Source organism: Oncorhynchus gorbuscha, linkage group LG04 (assembly GCF_021184085.1).
Source record: "Oncorhynchus gorbuscha isolate QuinsamMale2020 ecotype Even-year linkage group LG04, OgorEven_v1.0, whole genome shotgun sequence".
In the NCBI taxonomy this organism is placed as follows: Eukaryota; Metazoa; Chordata; class Actinopteri; order Salmoniformes; family Salmonidae; genus Oncorhynchus; species Oncorhynchus gorbuscha.
In genome coordinates, this window is record NC_060176.1 from 61,282,973 (window position 1) to 61,299,548 (window position 16,576).

General features: G+C 45.0%; 1 protein-coding gene across 4 annotated transcripts in view; it reads right to left on the bottom strand.

The window, feature by feature from the left end:
- Positions 1 to 277: 277 nt before the first annotated feature.
- The window catches only part of LOC124034414 (homeobox protein cut-like 2), a 130,134-nt gene continuing 113,835 nt past the window's right edge, over positions 278 to 16,576 (bottom strand). Inside the window, exons 5-22 of one of the 4 annotated variants that reach the window (XM_046347604.1) lie at positions 16,377 to 16,517; positions 15,431 to 15,569; positions 15,115 to 15,191; positions 14,964 to 15,030; positions 11,535 to 11,583; positions 10,690 to 10,794; positions 10,268 to 10,459; positions 10,118 to 10,176; positions 9,969 to 10,017; positions 9,631 to 9,730; positions 8,657 to 9,298; positions 7,982 to 8,083; positions 6,957 to 7,792; positions 6,331 to 6,496; positions 5,861 to 6,157; positions 5,436 to 5,624; positions 4,953 to 5,229; positions 278 to 4,787 (exon numbers count right to left, since the gene is read on the bottom strand). In XM_046347604.1, the coding sequence (XP_046203560.1) occupies positions 3,971 to 4,787; positions 4,953 to 5,229; positions 5,436 to 5,624; positions 5,861 to 6,157; positions 6,331 to 6,496; positions 6,957 to 7,792; positions 7,982 to 8,083; positions 8,657 to 9,298; positions 9,631 to 9,730; positions 9,969 to 10,017; positions 10,118 to 10,176; positions 10,268 to 10,459; positions 10,690 to 10,794; positions 11,535 to 11,583; positions 14,964 to 15,030; positions 15,115 to 15,191; positions 15,431 to 15,569; positions 16,377 to 16,517 (4,304 nt within the window). In that variant the 3' untranslated portion in view covers positions 278 to 3,970. Of the gene's footprint in view, positions 4,791 to 4,952; positions 5,230 to 5,435; positions 5,625 to 5,860; positions 6,158 to 6,330; positions 6,497 to 6,956; positions 7,793 to 7,933; positions 8,084 to 8,656; positions 9,299 to 9,630; positions 9,731 to 9,968; positions 10,018 to 10,117; positions 10,177 to 10,267; positions 10,460 to 10,689; positions 10,795 to 11,534; positions 11,584 to 14,963; positions 15,031 to 15,114; positions 15,192 to 15,430; positions 15,570 to 16,376; positions 16,518 to 16,576 lie in introns of all 4 variants that reach the window. The other 3 variants (XM_046347603.1, XM_046347602.1, XM_046347600.1) reach the window with 3 other exon arrangements.

Sequence of the window (16,576 nt, forward strand, 5' to 3'; positions counted from 1 at the left end):
TAGGCCACCAGAGATAATTTGTCATTGTAGAAAGCCAGCATTGACCTATTTTCCTATGCTTTTGTGCATGTTGACACCAACTTAGCATTGAGAAACGATCAAGCTTGAAGCACTCATTTTGATTTTGATTTTAATTTATCATCAATAACTACTGCCAGAAAAAAATACATTAGAATATGATATTTTCCCTGTGTGTGTGCGCACTCCAAAAACTGAGACTAATTTGTGATGCCTAAAGTGGTAACAAAAAACACAACACACATAGGATCTTATTCAATAATGTATTGGATGATGGTTTCATACATATGTGAATCCAAGACACTTGGTATATTTTTGTCCATTCCTTAACAGCTTCCAATGCCTTGAAACATGAGATGAGATGTTAGCCTTTTGAGCACCTCATCTGTATTAACAGCTTTTAATTACAATAATTTAGACAGGAGAGGTGACACATATTGTTAAACAACATTTGGAATCCCTTTATGATCAAACCCAAATCTCATAGGTAATTCAGTAAAACAATCACATCTTTGCTTACCCAAGTACTCAACCACTTTACACCTTTTAGTGACAGAGGTCCATGACCATCAAATCACAATCTATCAACAAGGCCAGAAAAATCATGAGGCTTAATTGATATGGGATTTAAAAAAAAGTCATTTCTAAATGTCTGCTTTTTACTTCGGGATTTGGGATAGAAAATTTCAGAGGGACTTTGTTTAGTCTGGTTTTCATTCAATTCACCATCTTATTCACACATTACTAAACCAGTCTTGTGAATACTACAGAGTCAATTCAGTCAGTTGAATATATAACACATTGTGTCTGTCACAAAAATTGCCAATTGCAACATGCATGGTTTCACCAGTGTAAAAAGGGATAAGTGCTGATTCAATGTCAATGCGCCAGAACAATAATACAAAACAGTCTATTCCCCTTTTAAGTGATCAGTATGAAATTGCATGCAAAATTCAAACAGTTAAATTAGGTTTATGTGAATATGTAAAGGTCCATAAGGGTCTGTGTAAATCAATTCCATTTTCAGCCATTTATTTGTCAATTCTTCTGTGTAAGACGATGAGATCTCATACAAGAAATGTTACTTCTAAGTACTCCCATACACAGTATCACTGATATAGAAAATGAGTTGTAAAAATAAAGGACAGTTCATCATAGATTAATATAGGATATCCAGATTCCCCATTTCATCCTTAGAGGTATACAGTGTCATTCGGAAGTGTCAAGCACATACTGTATCTGCTCAGCAAGTATGGAAGAGTCAGTTCTGTCAGGATGTTAGCAATTTTATACTTTTACCTCTCCCTGTTTGCTTCAGAAAAAAACACTATATTAAATTACCTAACATTGTCATTGTACCAATGGATTACAAAATAGCCTGCCACTTCTCTCAAAAAACAACCATTAGTTTTCCATGTGCATTCCCATAGTTAAAACTTCCATAATCCCATATAACATATGGCAGAACCATTCTGTCTACTGGTTTCTTCTGTTATTATATTCATTAATTATTGTGTTTACCAGTTATGAAAGCGACTGGTTCAGTAAAGCTTTAAGAAGCAAGACTACCCTGAGAGAAGGTCTAAAACATGGGCAAGCTTGCCAGACCAGAACTGGCTCATATGGGTTTTAGTTAAAGGGATAGTTCCCCCAAATAACAAAATTTAATATTGGTTTCCTTACCCTGTAAGCAGTCTACGGACAAAGTTCGGCTGCAATCTATGCTTTGGTTTAGTTTGTTGGATGGGATTTATTTATTTTTAGCATTTTTCTGGCATCATGTCCAAATTATCTGAAAATATCTCAAATTGATTGTGAAGCTCAACAAAAAGTTGTTACGTGCACAAGTATAGTGAAATTGCTGCTTATAGATGATTTGAACATGTGCGAAAATGCTAATATCGGTAACATGACTTGAATGGGATTTGTGCCACAAATGCTAAAAGGTTTGGGAACAGTGCCAGGGAAATAAAGCCAAAGCATGGATTAGTGTCGTTCCTTGTCCGTAGACTGGTTTCCTTCCCCTAATTTGGAAGAATGATCCCTTTAATAAATCTGTACACTATATTTCAATATAGGCAGCACATTTTGTTCAAGAACATAAGATATAATTTTCAGTAAATGTGTAATATTTATATATCTATACATATACAATCCAAATCCTCTGAACTAGTTACAGTGTTTACTACCAATTTCAACGATACAGTAAAGGCAAAGACTCACTTGTGGACACTAAAAATTACATTTCTTGAATCCTCACAATTATTTAAACTAAGTGCTGTAAGTAGTTCATACACAAGGTATTGAAGACCTATTCAAATGGTTGAGTACAAAACAGAAGGAAAATACAGAAGATTATAACGAACTGCAAGCATGACAAAACTAATATATTCAATACAGTAGTGGCCAGAGGCAAGGATAATGAGACAATCAATTCCATTTTGTGTCATAGAATGTACATTCTAACTGAATTCAATGTAGTCAAATGTTGGTCACACTGTATCATGTTCTTTCCATCAGGATTCATTCGCATGCTTTCAGATTGTTATTCCAGTCAGACAGAGCCAAACAGAGGGACTTGTCAGTGCTCTATAGTGCATTATCTCTTTCTACAGTATGTTTCCACCATGTAATCAAACCAGAGTTGTTTTAATGACTCAAGACTGTGCTTGCCCACTGAGCTAAGAACAAGATCGACATGAATGCAGGAGGAACAGCATGAGTCTCTGAAAGGACAGAATTAGGATGGAGAGAAAGGGAGCAGAGGATGAAGCATGTTGTCCTTTGTAATCCAAGAGCAGGGGTTCTCAATGTGGTCTTTAAAGAATGCTCATGTTTGCCTGAGACTCCTCACTAGAAGATTATCAGGTTCCATTGTTGTCTGAGACATCACTCAAACATATCTTAATCCATTTATTCAAAGGTTGGAAGGTCATGAGTGTGAATGACAACGCAATCATGGCATGATCTGCATCAACAAAAACTGAGGTAACCAGGTGTGCATTGGCCCATTATAGTCTGAAACCAGTGATTTAGAGGACGAGAGCAGTCTGAAATAAATCATGTAAACTGTGCTCATGTGTAGTGAGTTTCATTTACTGCCTAGTAAACCTCAATGATAAAAAATAAATACAAAATACACTAAATAGATTCTACATTTCCTTTCTTATTTTTTGCAGATGTTTTTTTTTCCTCACAAATTTTTGCTCAAGTATATCACAGGTGACTAACTATAGAGGATAACAGGGTCAGTGAAGTACCATGCTACATCTGGTTCAGAAGGCTATTGCAGACAATTCTACAACATGTACAACCACACTTTATATGTTTGTTACAAATGTTTCAAAACATACAACCAAGAAACCAGGTACATACAAGATGTTGAATATTTAGAGTCTTAAAGGACTATCTCTCAGTCAGTAGTATAATTTCACGGTACTTGACTTAAACAGTCCCGTCTTACAGACAAAATCTGAAAAATTGCTATTCAAAAGGTAGCAAATTTGGTCAGTCTCTTTTTAAATAATTATAGTGCTTTTGATGGCTTAAGACAGGGGTCTTTTTTAATCTCACCCAGTGGCAATCTATACAACTTCAGTGTACATTTCATGACACCATAGCTGCAAAAGTCTTTACGTCAGAGTCCATTAGGTAAAACAACAGCTAGTGCTGTTACATATATTTCAAAGTAGTATCCATTATCAAAAAACCTAACACATTTATAAATATTTTTTATTTTCTAAAAGTCCTCTAAGGGAATTTTTCTGTAGGAGTTTAGCTCTGGTTCCCCCCGGTTTTCTGAAAAGGGTTATTTATTTAGTGTGATCAGACAGGGAGCACGGGCGTTGAGGAGCCAGGCTCCACTCCATGTGCTCAGGAAGCTTCTCTTTGAGAGTCTCCCATGTGCAGTGCGATTCAGCAGGACTGAGGAAATGTGGAGGGAGGGAGGGGCCTAAAACTCCCACTCCAGGGTCTCCTCCCGGTTAGCTGCTCTTTCCAGCCTATGGATGATATTGTTGAGGTTGGCCATTTTCTCAGTGCGTCTCTGAACACTCTTGTTGGGCTTGGGGCTCTGGATGGGAGGCAGGGAGTTAGGGTCCAGGCTGTGGTTGGTGCTTGTGGTGGGTGGGTTGGGCAGGGATGGGGAGATGGGTGTAGAGGAAGACGGGACAGGGGAGACGGACATCATGAGGCCGGGTGAGGAGGCAGCGGAGGGGGAGTTGAGGGAGACCTCTAGGCTGCTGCGACAGGGCTCCGATGATGCCTTGAAGCTGACTGGGTCTACAAAAGACTTGCTGGAGTTGTCACCCTCGTGCCTGGACTGGCTGGCTCTCTGGGGGCCATCTAGGGAGAGCTCCCCATGGAAGAGCCCCTGAGCCTGGCTACACATCCCTTCTTCCTGCCTCAGGCTCTGAATATAGTGTGGAGCCAGGTGGGGCTCTTGGCAGCCGACTATCAGGTCCCCATGCTCCGTTTTCAACTGAGGGAACTGGACGCCCATAGAGAAACACTGGATCTTAGACTGTCCGTTGAAGCCCTCCCTCTCATCCTCCTCCCCCTCACTGGCCTCCTGTTTGACATGAGGCAGTGATGTGTTGGCGCTGAGGGGGAGGATGGGGTGGGGGGTGCGTCCAGTGGGGTGCAGCAGCCCCCTCTCATCTCCGTCTGAGGTGGGGCTCTGTGTCGCCGAGGGAGAGTAGCTGTGGTGTTCTGCATCCGTGTCGTTGTCCTGGAGACCCTCCATGAGGACCTCCCGTCGCATCCTGGACCTGCTTAGAAAAACACAACAATCAAACAAACAGTTGGAAGGAGTCGTGCATTTCATTCATCCAAAACAACCATTCAAGTATTCTGTTAGTAATTCCATGTACTGTATTGATCAAATGTCATTATTCTAGTCCCTCTGGGGGTGGGGATCTGAAGCAATGTCTGACCTATAGTTGTGAAACCAGTTGATGACTGTATTGGTTTTGAGGTTGAGCTGAGAGGCCAGTATCTCAATGGTGTGCTGGGATGGGTATGGCTCCAGGAGATAGGCCTTCCTCAGAGCATCCTTCTCCTCAGCCCCCAGCACCACCCTGGGCTTCTTCACCTGGCTGTAGGGACACAGATCTATGGAGACCAGGGCCGGGCTCACACACTCAGAGCTGGCGCTGGGAGAGTCACTATCTGAGCCGGTACTCAGCAGTCCATACCGCCGCTTCAGATAGGCTGGGAGGACAACAGAGAGAGAAAGAGTTAGAGAATTCAATGACGACGCACGGAATAACATGAATCAATACATCACACAGTATAGCTGCTGTACATACATCAATGGGTACACTCAGTGCTCTACTTTATATGAAAAGGTACAGCAAATACACATACTGCTAACCCTGATAACAGAACACCAGATACCATGCTGTAAATAGACCAACCTTTCTTCTCCATTTTCTTCATGTCCCTCAGCTTGTCCACATTGTGCGGGTCGTTGAGCCACAATTGCATGCGGACAAAAGGCTCCCTGCCTTTGAGGCTGAGTTTATGCCAGGGCTTGGGCCTGGAGAGCAGGTCTGACACTGAGCCCTGGGTGAGGCCCAGTATACTCTCCCCAAACAGCCGCTGGCCTAGAACACGCACACAAATAAAAAGGTGTAAACACACACCGTAACACGTTTCCCAAACAGAGCACACAAAGTAGATCTGTTTAAACACTGCTGACCTAGTAGACACATGACATAACTAAGACTCAGAGTTTTTCCTAGTCAGGTGGTCAGACCAAACCACAACACATATCAATAACTCACCAGAACATAGACACTCATTTCTAAAAACCCATATCCAGATACACCAACAGACTCACCTAGGTTGTTGTCTGTCAGTACCTCCTTGACTTTCTTGGTGATAGCGTATGTGTCCAACTCTGGGTACATGGCCACCAGCTCCTGGATGCCCAGCGGGGTGTGGGGCTGGTGAAGGGAAAGCAGACTGGGGGTGGACTTCCCTCCCTCTGGGTGGGGGTTCACCAGGCCCTCGGGCTGCTGGTTCTCCTTGCTGCTCTCCAGGGTCAGGCTGACAGGCTCCACCAGTGGGCTGGAGTGGATCTCCTCTGGGCTGGGGGGCGGGGAGGGCGACGACTGGGCCGTCACTGGGCTTTTATCTATGGGCGGAAGTCACAAAACATCACAGAGTAATATAATCAGTTAGAGAAACAGATAAAGAAGCAAAGAGACCTTCTCCATTCAACTGATTGACCCGAACTTAAATGTATACAAACTATTACTTCTATTAAATAAATGTGTCCATGTTGCAATGTGATATGGAGTGGCCCACCTTGAGAGAGGCTCTGGCTGGGGAGCTGGTTGAGTCCTTGTCCCAGCTGATCCAGCAGCCACAGCTGCATGCGGATAAAGGGTTCCCTGCCTTTCTGGGTCAGCTTGCTCCAGGGTTTGGGCCGAGACAGCATGTCACTCACACTGCCCTGAGACAGACCCAGCACCTGGAGAGGACACGAGAAACAGGATAAGAGTCAGCAAGTAAAATAGAGTAAACGGGAGTAAATAGTAAACAGCTATTTCTAATGTGAATATGAATCTCAAGGTGATAAAGATCTTGGGGAGAAAAGTTTGGCTATTTCATACACTCTTTTGCAAGATGAAAATCAGTTTGAGATGTGACAAAATAGTGACTGGCAAATCAACTTCACCACATTACTATTTTAAATGTTGCATATCTACAACCACTAGAGGGCGGTAGCACACAATCTATAAAATTAAATAAAGCTTTTGCTCTGGAATCATCTTTTACTTAAAAAGAAGCCTTGCTAATTACTTAGTTGTATGATGCTACAAGGCATAAAAGAGTCACAGAAAAACAATGCAAACCATTTTAGATGAAGCATGGACAGACAAATCAGGACGAAGTAAGGAAGTTAGTACAGCAAAGTAAAGTGAACAAACCTTTTCACCAAAGATCCTCTGACAGATGCCATTCTTGGCCAGCTTCTCTTTGACCTGTCGGGTGAGTTCGATGGTGTCCACCTCGCGATACATGTACATCTCATACTGCTCCGGTGTCAGGGGCGGCACGGTGGGCTTCAGGGTGCGGGGGATATATGATGGGTAGTAGGCCATGCCACGGCCAGTTGACTCTCCACTCACTGACACGTCTGACTCCACCTTCACCTCCACAGACTGCATCATCCCCGAGCCAGTGTCCTCCTCGGCCGCAGACGCCTCCTCACTGTTGGGCAGACACTCTCCGTTCTCCAACCGGGGAAGGGCCGAGGGGCCCGAGGACGAGGAAGAGGACAGGGAGGGAGACACTGAGGTGAAGGGCTGAGAGCTGCCGCCCCCTACGCCGCCCACCATGCCTATGGGCCCCCGCTCCACAGACCAGTGCTGGTCGAAGTAAGTCCCTGCCTCGCCGATCTCTGACTTGACTTTACGGATGATGTTCTGAACGAAGGCGGCAGGGGAGAGGACACTAAGGGGGGTTTGGGGGCTGCTGATGGGGTTGGCCATGCACATAGTCACCGTGCCCCCCTCCTCCTGTTTGATGAAGGTGGGTAGGGGTAGGCCCTTGGAAGGCTCAGGGAGCCCCAGGCGCTTCACTTGGGGCCCAGCGCTGGTGGCAGAGGCCCTACCACAGACCTCCATCTCCATCAGAGCCTGCTGCTGCGCCTGCATCTCCCTCCTGGCCTGCTCCAGGATGTTCTTGATGGTGTCGTCTGAGCTGCTGTCTGCCCCGTTACTGCTCCTGCCCGAGGGGCTGCCCAGGGACGACTTCATGTCACCTGCAGAGCGCACACACACAGTCACAACACACCTCTATGAATACATACTCCACACCAACTTCAAAAACTTAAACTGCCATCAAAACCAATTGCTGTCAAAATGTATACACCAAAATAATGATAATCGAAATGTCACCTGACCTAGCACAGTTGAATAAAGAGTAGATGTATAACCTGTTCCAGACCCACCTCCTCTCTGGGACTGGATCTCCTTCTTGGCCTGCTCCAAGATATTCTTGATGGCGTCGTCTGACCCAGTTTCAGGAGTTCGGATGCGAGGAGTGATGCTCCCTGCCACAGAGAGGGTAACAGAGAGAGAGAAAGGGGGTGAGTGGGATGGCTGATCAGAGAGCAGTTACAAGGCGTTGCTTTTGACTGGTAGATCAATGGCTGCCTTTGAGATCTTGGCATCTGAGGTTGCAGTATACGGCAAGTTCAACTCTCAAAAGCTCTGAAATCTGGGGAGAAAACAAAGTTTAAAAGTAACACAACAAACATGGGAGAGGAAGCCATGAAGAAGTTTGAGGTGCAGGCCAAGGAGATTAAAGGTTGAACCGCAGAGAGGTCCAGAAACTACACCACCAGCCTTTCAAAACACACCACATGAGAGACGAGTGGGCAATGCTGCTCTATACCTCAGCACTAATAAAATCCTGAAATGAAATCACTGCTACCGCAATAAATCTGCAGACAACATTCCGTTTTAGCACATTAAATGCTTTTGAATGAATGCCTGCAATTCTTTCAGTTTAGAAAGTGAGTTTTCATGGCTGGACACTGTGATCCTGTCCAGTATTTCCTGACACACCCAGTGATCTGCTGTTATATCTGTGGTTCAGGATAACCACTGTCCAGTCCACTCACCTCTCTGTCGGACCTGGATGGTTCTGAGGGCCAGAATGTTCTGCTCATCAGACAGGAACTGTTTCATCTTGATGAAGGGCTCCTTGCCTTTCACTGTCAGCTTCCTCCAGGGCTTGGGCCGGGCCAGGATCTCACTGACCGAGCCCTGTGATAGGCCCAGCACGTAGTGACCAAACACACGCTGGCCAATGTTGTGCTTCAGCAGCTGCTCTTTGATCTGGAAGGCAATATCTGCTGTCTCCAACTGGTCATCATCGCCTGCAGTGGAGCTCCCACTCTCTGATTGGTCGCTGGGCAGGCCAGCCTCAATGCCCCCAGTTCCTGCAGGTCCCTGATTGGTTGACATTAGGGCGGCTTTGGCTGCGTACAGGGCGGTGGGGAAGGCCATGATGGGGCTGCCGGCTTCCTTCTTGAAAAGTGGGGAGCAGAGGAGCTGCTTGTGGAGGACGTGGTCCACAGACAGCCTGCCCACTGAGCAGGGGGACACAGAAAAGGGGCGGGGGAGGTCGTAGCTAGAGGAGGAGACTTCCATGGTGGGAGGACCAGGGCTGGCCGAGGTACGCACATCCACCTGGGAGACTGAGAAGAAGGACCCTGTGGGCCTGCCCCCCCCTCTGCCTGACTCCTCCGATTGGTCCTCATCTGTAGACACAGACACACTCAGTTTGACAGCACTTTCACAGCCACTGGGGTTAAAGCTGCATAGAACCAACACAGACACTACGTGAAGCTTACATACACTGTGTAGTCTCGGGTCTATAAACTACAAAACAGCTTTCAAGAACTACAATTAGATGTCATAGACATACCAGCTGACTCGGAAGGTGAGTCGAGACTGACTCCCTGATCTACAAATAACCTTTGCATCAAAAATAATTACTGCATATGATTTGTAGATCAGTCAGTCACAATTTACCCATGATACATCACGGTTTTGATGCTCTCGAACGTGGCCATAGACACTGTTGCCTCACCATTGTTGTGTAAGACTCTGGCCTTATCCATCAGGTATTTGTGAGAGGGAAGAAAGGCCTCTTTGTCCAGCAAAAGAGCCTCTGCAGCCTTGGCAGAGTCCTGGTGACACATACACACACAGGCTGTTAACCGATGTATCAATTATAGTGGCTGTAGATATCTTTACAATGGATACTGCTCACTAAGGCATTCGATGGCCCTGCTGTACTTTTCCTTCCTTGACCGCAGTGGAACATTAAGAGGAAAACAAAAGTATATTTTGAAACAAACTACTCTGTTTAATACTGGGCTATGAACAACAACGCAATACACAGCAGACCGTTAGTAAATATCTCACCTGGGATGAGCTACCATTCGCTGAGGCCAACTTCATTACCTTCAGGATACTACAAGAGGGCGAAAAAAAACAGTATGAATGTTATAGTGTTCCTGTATATAAGACGGTGTAAAACATTTAGTAGTCTCTTATCAAGCACTGTGGGTCACCTGAGATCTGTTTTAATCTCGTCATAGTCCATCTGGGATTGCAGTTTAGTTTCTAATCTCTGAAACAGTCAAAGAGAGGAAGCATATTTCACAAAACTCCACTAACAAGAAGGTACCTCTTGCCATTTGAGTGTGTGCAATAGAACATACCTCAATAGCTTCTGTTTTATAGGCCAGCTGGTGTTCCAGCGATATGATCTGATTGGCTGAGGTGTCCTGGACTTCCTGTAGTGAGAACTGCAGTCTCTGTACGTTCTCCAACAGCCTGAGGATCTCACGGTCTTTAGAAATCAGCTTAGCCTCCAACTTGGATGACAACATGCCACCTTTCTCATCCCTCTCCTAAGGGGAAGAAAGGCAGGGTGTGAGAGAAAGAAAGTCTAAGAGAGTAAAAGACGCTGAAGAGTAAGTTAATGAAAAGGTGAAAATTATAATATTCTGCCATCCAGAATTCCTACACTTAAAAGAACCATGACGTGAAGCTTGACTTGGTTCCCTGTCAATGAATTTGAAGGGGAAGAAATCGAGGAACACATTGATCTAAAGAGGAAGTGGATGTGGTCTTGTTTTACCCCACTAGTGCCCTCTGGTGGATTATAGCTGCCTGGGGTGGTGCTCCGGGCACTGGCCAGCTGCTCCTTTAGCCTTTCCACCTGCCTCTGGGCCATCTCCGCTTTCTACAACCAAACATCACAGAATAACAACTCACACAACAAAACACTGACACAACCAATATGTCAGTCACTCAGCAGATATACAGCTGAACTGGTCCTGAAGAGAATAGAAACACAAATCTGAGGACAGACCCTCAGCAAAAACAGAAATAGGAGAGGGGTTGAGACAACACCCACCAGCAGAAGTGTGCATCTACCACTCCATTTTGCTGAGAGGACTGTTTAGTCAGCGCACTTTCTTCCCAAACTGTTTACCTGCTCTGTCACACTCAGGCTGCTAATTAATGATTCATTTTGAGAACATTTATCTTAGAGCTGCTGGCGGAGAGAGAGGGTAGGATTGAGAGCAAATGACAGAGCGAGCAAGCGAGAGAGAGCGAGAAGGAAATAGAGGAACAGGAGAGAGAGAAGAGAAATCACTAGGAAGGAAAGATAGCAATCAAGGCAATGAGGTAAGTAAGAGCCCCAGCTCATGGCACTCCGACATCAATCGCGCTCGGCAGTCTCTCCTGTCCTCTACTGAGTGTTGCCGTGGTGCCGTGGAGCACCCACAGACGGGGGCCAGATTTTTCTGTCTCTAATCACAGGGGCTCAGGGAGTGGGAGGCAGGGGAGGAGGCGGCATGGGGGCTGCAGGATGCATGGTGTCTAATTAAAACAGGAGGCTTGATTACAGGAGTGATTACCTTAACGAATGAGCATCTCAATCAGAGGGCTGCCTACAGGACGGCAGGTCTCACTCACCTGGTTCGCCTTCTCAAGGTTCATCATGATCACGCTGACCTCCTCTTCCCTGGAACACACACAGAACCAGCCAGTGGGTTACTGAGAGGGCTATCTCATAGTCTAGTATGATCTATACACCCTCCTTGACTTTTACACACTTTCCTTACATGAGTCACAGTAAATCACACACTGACCCAGTCTTCACACAACATCAAGAAAGCATCCATCCTCACATAGCGCCCTGGACTGCCTGTCTGACCCCGACTCAGAGTTCTTTGGAGATTGCATCCCAACATGCCTCCATACATCTAACAATCAGAAGTCTAATTTAAATAGCAGCTCAGCCAGATTATTCATGAGGTTTGTTTGAAGTTCAACAGTTTCTTTTTAGACACATGGGACTTGATTTTCAAAAGGTGGAGAAAAATGAATTAATGAGGATTGTGAGATTGATTAAAATATGCACATAGATTTCTGGAATTTTTCAGGACAAAGAAACCCCTTTTCTGTTTCACTAAATGTGTTTTTGAGAGGAAATCAGAGATCTTGTTCACTATCAAACAAACTCTTTTCAAACCAATCATGTTCTTCCTCACCTCCGTCTGCCCCCACAGTGCCCTTCATCTCACTGCTGGTTATTATGGGCTTGCTTTAGGAAGATGAATGACACAAACAACTTAACTCATCACCCATTCTGAATAGTCACAAAGCATTGCTTTCCAACATTTTGTGTGGTTAACAACAGTTAGAACCCCAAATTCAAGACCTTTAAAATGCCCAATCACCCAATATTTATCCATATTAATTAGTAGTAGTGTTGTGCTGGTGTACAGTCCAAGACTCATAGGGCTCTGGGCAGTGTCCAGGCCACGCCAATAAGCCTATGATAGATGGGACCACACTGACAGAAAAAGGAAAGAGGTGTCACATAGATTTAATGAACATGTGCAGCATGGAAAATGCTTTATATTGATTACCTGTTCAGATACTCAAAATCAGCCAAAGTAGCCAAATGACCCTAATTATCAACACCAAGGAAAAAGTCAGTGAGAGTAAGAAGAGGTAAAGTTGGAATCACAGAGCCATGGGGATGAGTCCTGAGAGAGAGGTAGTGGTGATTATGGGCCAGGGGGTTGTGTATTTAGTATTCCTATTAGAATACTGCAGTCAGTTGAGGACAACACCCACTCATGTCAACCCCTATAGGATGTATAACTCATTACCTATTCATTAACTACAAACCCAGCCATTCACAAATGAAGCACTGGCCCGGTGGCCCAAGCACCAACACACAACCATCCTTCCTCTTCCTCACAGGGAGCTAAAGAGCTGTCACTGTGAACAGCTGCTGAACATGAGAGGGGAGTCAAATGGAAAATGTTTCAAATCCAGCAGAATGGATGGTGGTGGGTCTGGAAACTCCAGTTCAATTGCACCATGGATTAAGTCTGGGAGAAAATCCATTAGCACCGGCTCACTGTGCTCCGTCCGCAGCACTACCCAAACAAAGGATTGTTTACTTTTAATGTGTATCGACATCCTTCATACAACTTCAGATTCATTTCAACCGTTGAGCTGGATGCATAGCGCTCACAGATCCAGGACAAGGTAGAATATTTCTGGAGTAATATTTAAATGGAGCCATCCTTCTTGAGGCTCTGGCTGCAGACAGAGGAGGCCAACACAGAGTCTCCCATCCATAGACCTGCATTAGTCGGTGAGTCACACCACGGTAACGTCCAAAATGGTTCCCTATATCAGGGATCATCAACTACATTCAGTAGTGGGACGATTGTTTTTCTTAAGCGGATGGTCGTGGGGGCCAGAACAATTTGTAAATAATTTGTACACTACAAATTGACTGCAAGAAGCCCAAACAGATATCATATTTGAAAAACATAATAATTTCAAACCTTGCTTACATTTGTATAATCATGTCTCTTCAAACCTAAAATCACCTAGAGCTCATTTCCTGGTATAAATAATAAAAACACCTGTGGGATGCCAGTTGGGGAACCCTGCCCTATAATGTGCACTACCTGCCTAGGGCTCTGGGCAAAAGTAGTGAACTATAAGGAAATAGGGTGCCATTTCAGATGCAGCCTAGGTCTGTTTTTACAATGGCATTCTAAGGGTTCAGACTGAAAATGGGTACAGTACATTACAGTGGGGGAGTGACCATGTGTTGATTCGGGTAGAGCAAGCATGGCTAAAGAGAGTAGTGTAGATGGATAGACCATGAGAAAAGTGAAGGATTGCAATGGACATGTTAGAGAAGCAGCAGAGAGGACAGTATGGACATGTTAGAGAAGCAGTAGAGAGGACAGTATGGACATGTTAGAGAAGCAGCAGAGAGGACAGTATGGACATGTTAGAGAAGCAGCAGAGAGGACAGTATGGACATGTTAGAGAAGCAGCAGAGAGGACAGTATGGACATGTTAGAGAAGCAGCAGAGAGGACAGTATGGACATGTTAGAGAAGCAGCAGAGAGGACAGTATGGACATGTTAGAGAAGCAGCAGAGAGGACAGTATGGACATGTTAGAGAAGCAGCAGAGAGGACAGTATGGACATGTTAGAGAAGCAGCAGAGAGGACAGTATGGACATGTTAGAGAAGCAGCAGAGAGGACAGTATGGACATGTTAGAGAAGCAGCAGAGAGGACAGTATGGACATGTTAGAGAAGCAGCAGAGAGGACAGTATGGACATGTTAGAGAAGCAGCAGAGAGGACAGTATGGACATGTTAGAGAAGCAGCAGAGAGGACAGTATGGACATGTTAGAGAAGCAGCAGAGAGGACAGTATGGACATGTTAGAGAAGCAGCAGAGAGGACAGTATGGACATGTTAGAGAAGCAGCAGAGGACAGTATGGACATGTTAGAGAAGCAGCAGAGAGGACAGTATGGACATGTTAGAGAAGCAGCAGAGAGGACAGTATGGACATGTTAGAGAAGCAGCAGAGAGGACAGTATGGACATGTTAGAGAAGCAGCAGAGAGGACAGTATGGACATGTTAGAGAAGCAGCAGAGAGGACAGTATGGACATGTTAGAGAAGCAGCAGAGAGAACAGTATGGACATATTAGAGAAGCAGCAGAGGACACAGTATGGACATGTTAGAGAAGCAGCAGAGAGGACAGTATGGACATGTTAGAGAAGCAGCAGAGAGGACAGTATGGACATGTTAGAGAAGCAGCAGAGGACCCAGTATGGACATGTTAGAGAAGCAGCAGAGGACCCAGTATGGACATGTTAGAGAAGCAGCAGAGGACACAGTATGGACATGTTAGAGAAGCAGCAGAGGACAGTATGGACATGTTAGAGAAGCAGCATTGAGGACTGTATGGACATGTTAGAGAAGCAGCATTGAGGACTGTATGGACATGTTAGAGAAGCAGCATTGAGGACTGTATGGACATAGAGTAGAGAGACAGCCAGGCTCTTACTTGTTGGCCTTCTCCTGGTCGTATTTACACCGCAGGTCCAGCAGGTCTGTCTTGGCTGTGCTCAGAGCTAGAAAGATAAAGGAAGGCCATTAGTCATGATGTCCTTTCGCCTCACAGTGTCCAGAAAGGACCATCGGACAAAAATACTCACATGAATGCAGCACTTTGATCCTCTCCTCGGCCTCACCCAGTCTGTCGGCCAGAGTGGTATCTGCGTCTTCGGCCTTCCTATGAGGAAGACACAATGTCTAAGATGACCAAACTTTCATAGACTCTCAGGAATACCGCACACAATACTGCATTGCATTCTGTTTACATCTAGGTCTATTTTCTTTGTACAGTATGACTGATGAGGGCTGTTCTAATTTTTGTCTGTATTATACACATCATACACAGGGGTTATTATACACAGGGGATATTATACACAGGGGTGTGAAGGAGGCGAGGACCAGGCCTGTGTTTCTCACCCCTCTGTCTGACTCTGGATCTGCTGAGGTGAGCATGCGGCCCTGAAGGCCTGTTTGCTTTTGGGAGTCATCACACAGGCGGTCCGGCTCGATGCCTCCACAGCTCCTGATGCTGCTGCTGGGCCGTCCTCTGTGTCGTCTGTGGAGAAGAGAAGGATAGGAGAGGGAGAGGAGTACAGATGAGAGCTGTAGTCATCTGAAGTGAGGGGCCACAGAGAGAGTGCATGGAACAGAGACATCCTTGTGCACTTGGGTTGGAAACGATTCAGGGAACAGAACAGAAAACCGGAAAATAACACCATTTTTCAAGGACCAGAATCAGGAACAAAAGTGATCGATACCGTTCTGGAACAGAACTGTTATTTTAAAAGCATGGGAACAGGTTAATAATGTTATTTTTTATAAACATGTGATTTTTTTTCCCAGTCACACAACAAATAATACGCAACAAAGCACCTATGCAAATCCCTCACTCTGTCACTCAGAAACTTATTCAAGTGTCTGCCTGTCAGCTGAAAATCTTTGCCAGTGTGTGTGTGTAGACTACCTGCTCCGCCAAAGCATAGTCTACTATAGCCTATTGACTAGAGTGATTCAGAAATTAGAGAGAGATTTTGAATAAGAGAAGAATGGATTCACTTTTTCAATGCTAGTTAAGGATACTATAGTTATTACGTTTCACATTGGATTTATTAATAACAAAAAGGTAAGATGTCGGGGAACAGTGAAACTATTTTTTTTTAAATTCTGTTCAGAACAAAACAATTTTTAAATAATTTCTGTTTTACTGCCCTGCTTATGTGGCTTATAGTGTGTTTTTGCACAACAAAATCACTTTCTATATAGTTTTATCTGAAAAGAAATACTTTACAACTTTGAACACACAAGCAGCAGTGAGCTGGGCCTGTGCCTATTCTGGGGTGAGTGCTGTGGCAATGGCACTGACCTGGCTTGTTAAGGCACTCCAGGTGTCTCCTCCAGTGCCTGCTGACCTCCCTGACCAGGGCCTCACTGTCTGGGGCCGAACTCTGCAGCTGCTGCAGCCTCTCCTCCAGGGTGTGTGTGGCCTCCAGCACAGGAGCTGGGTCTGAGAGCAAAAACACACGATGGAGAGGAATTTGCTATTATTCTATGAACCATTCCACA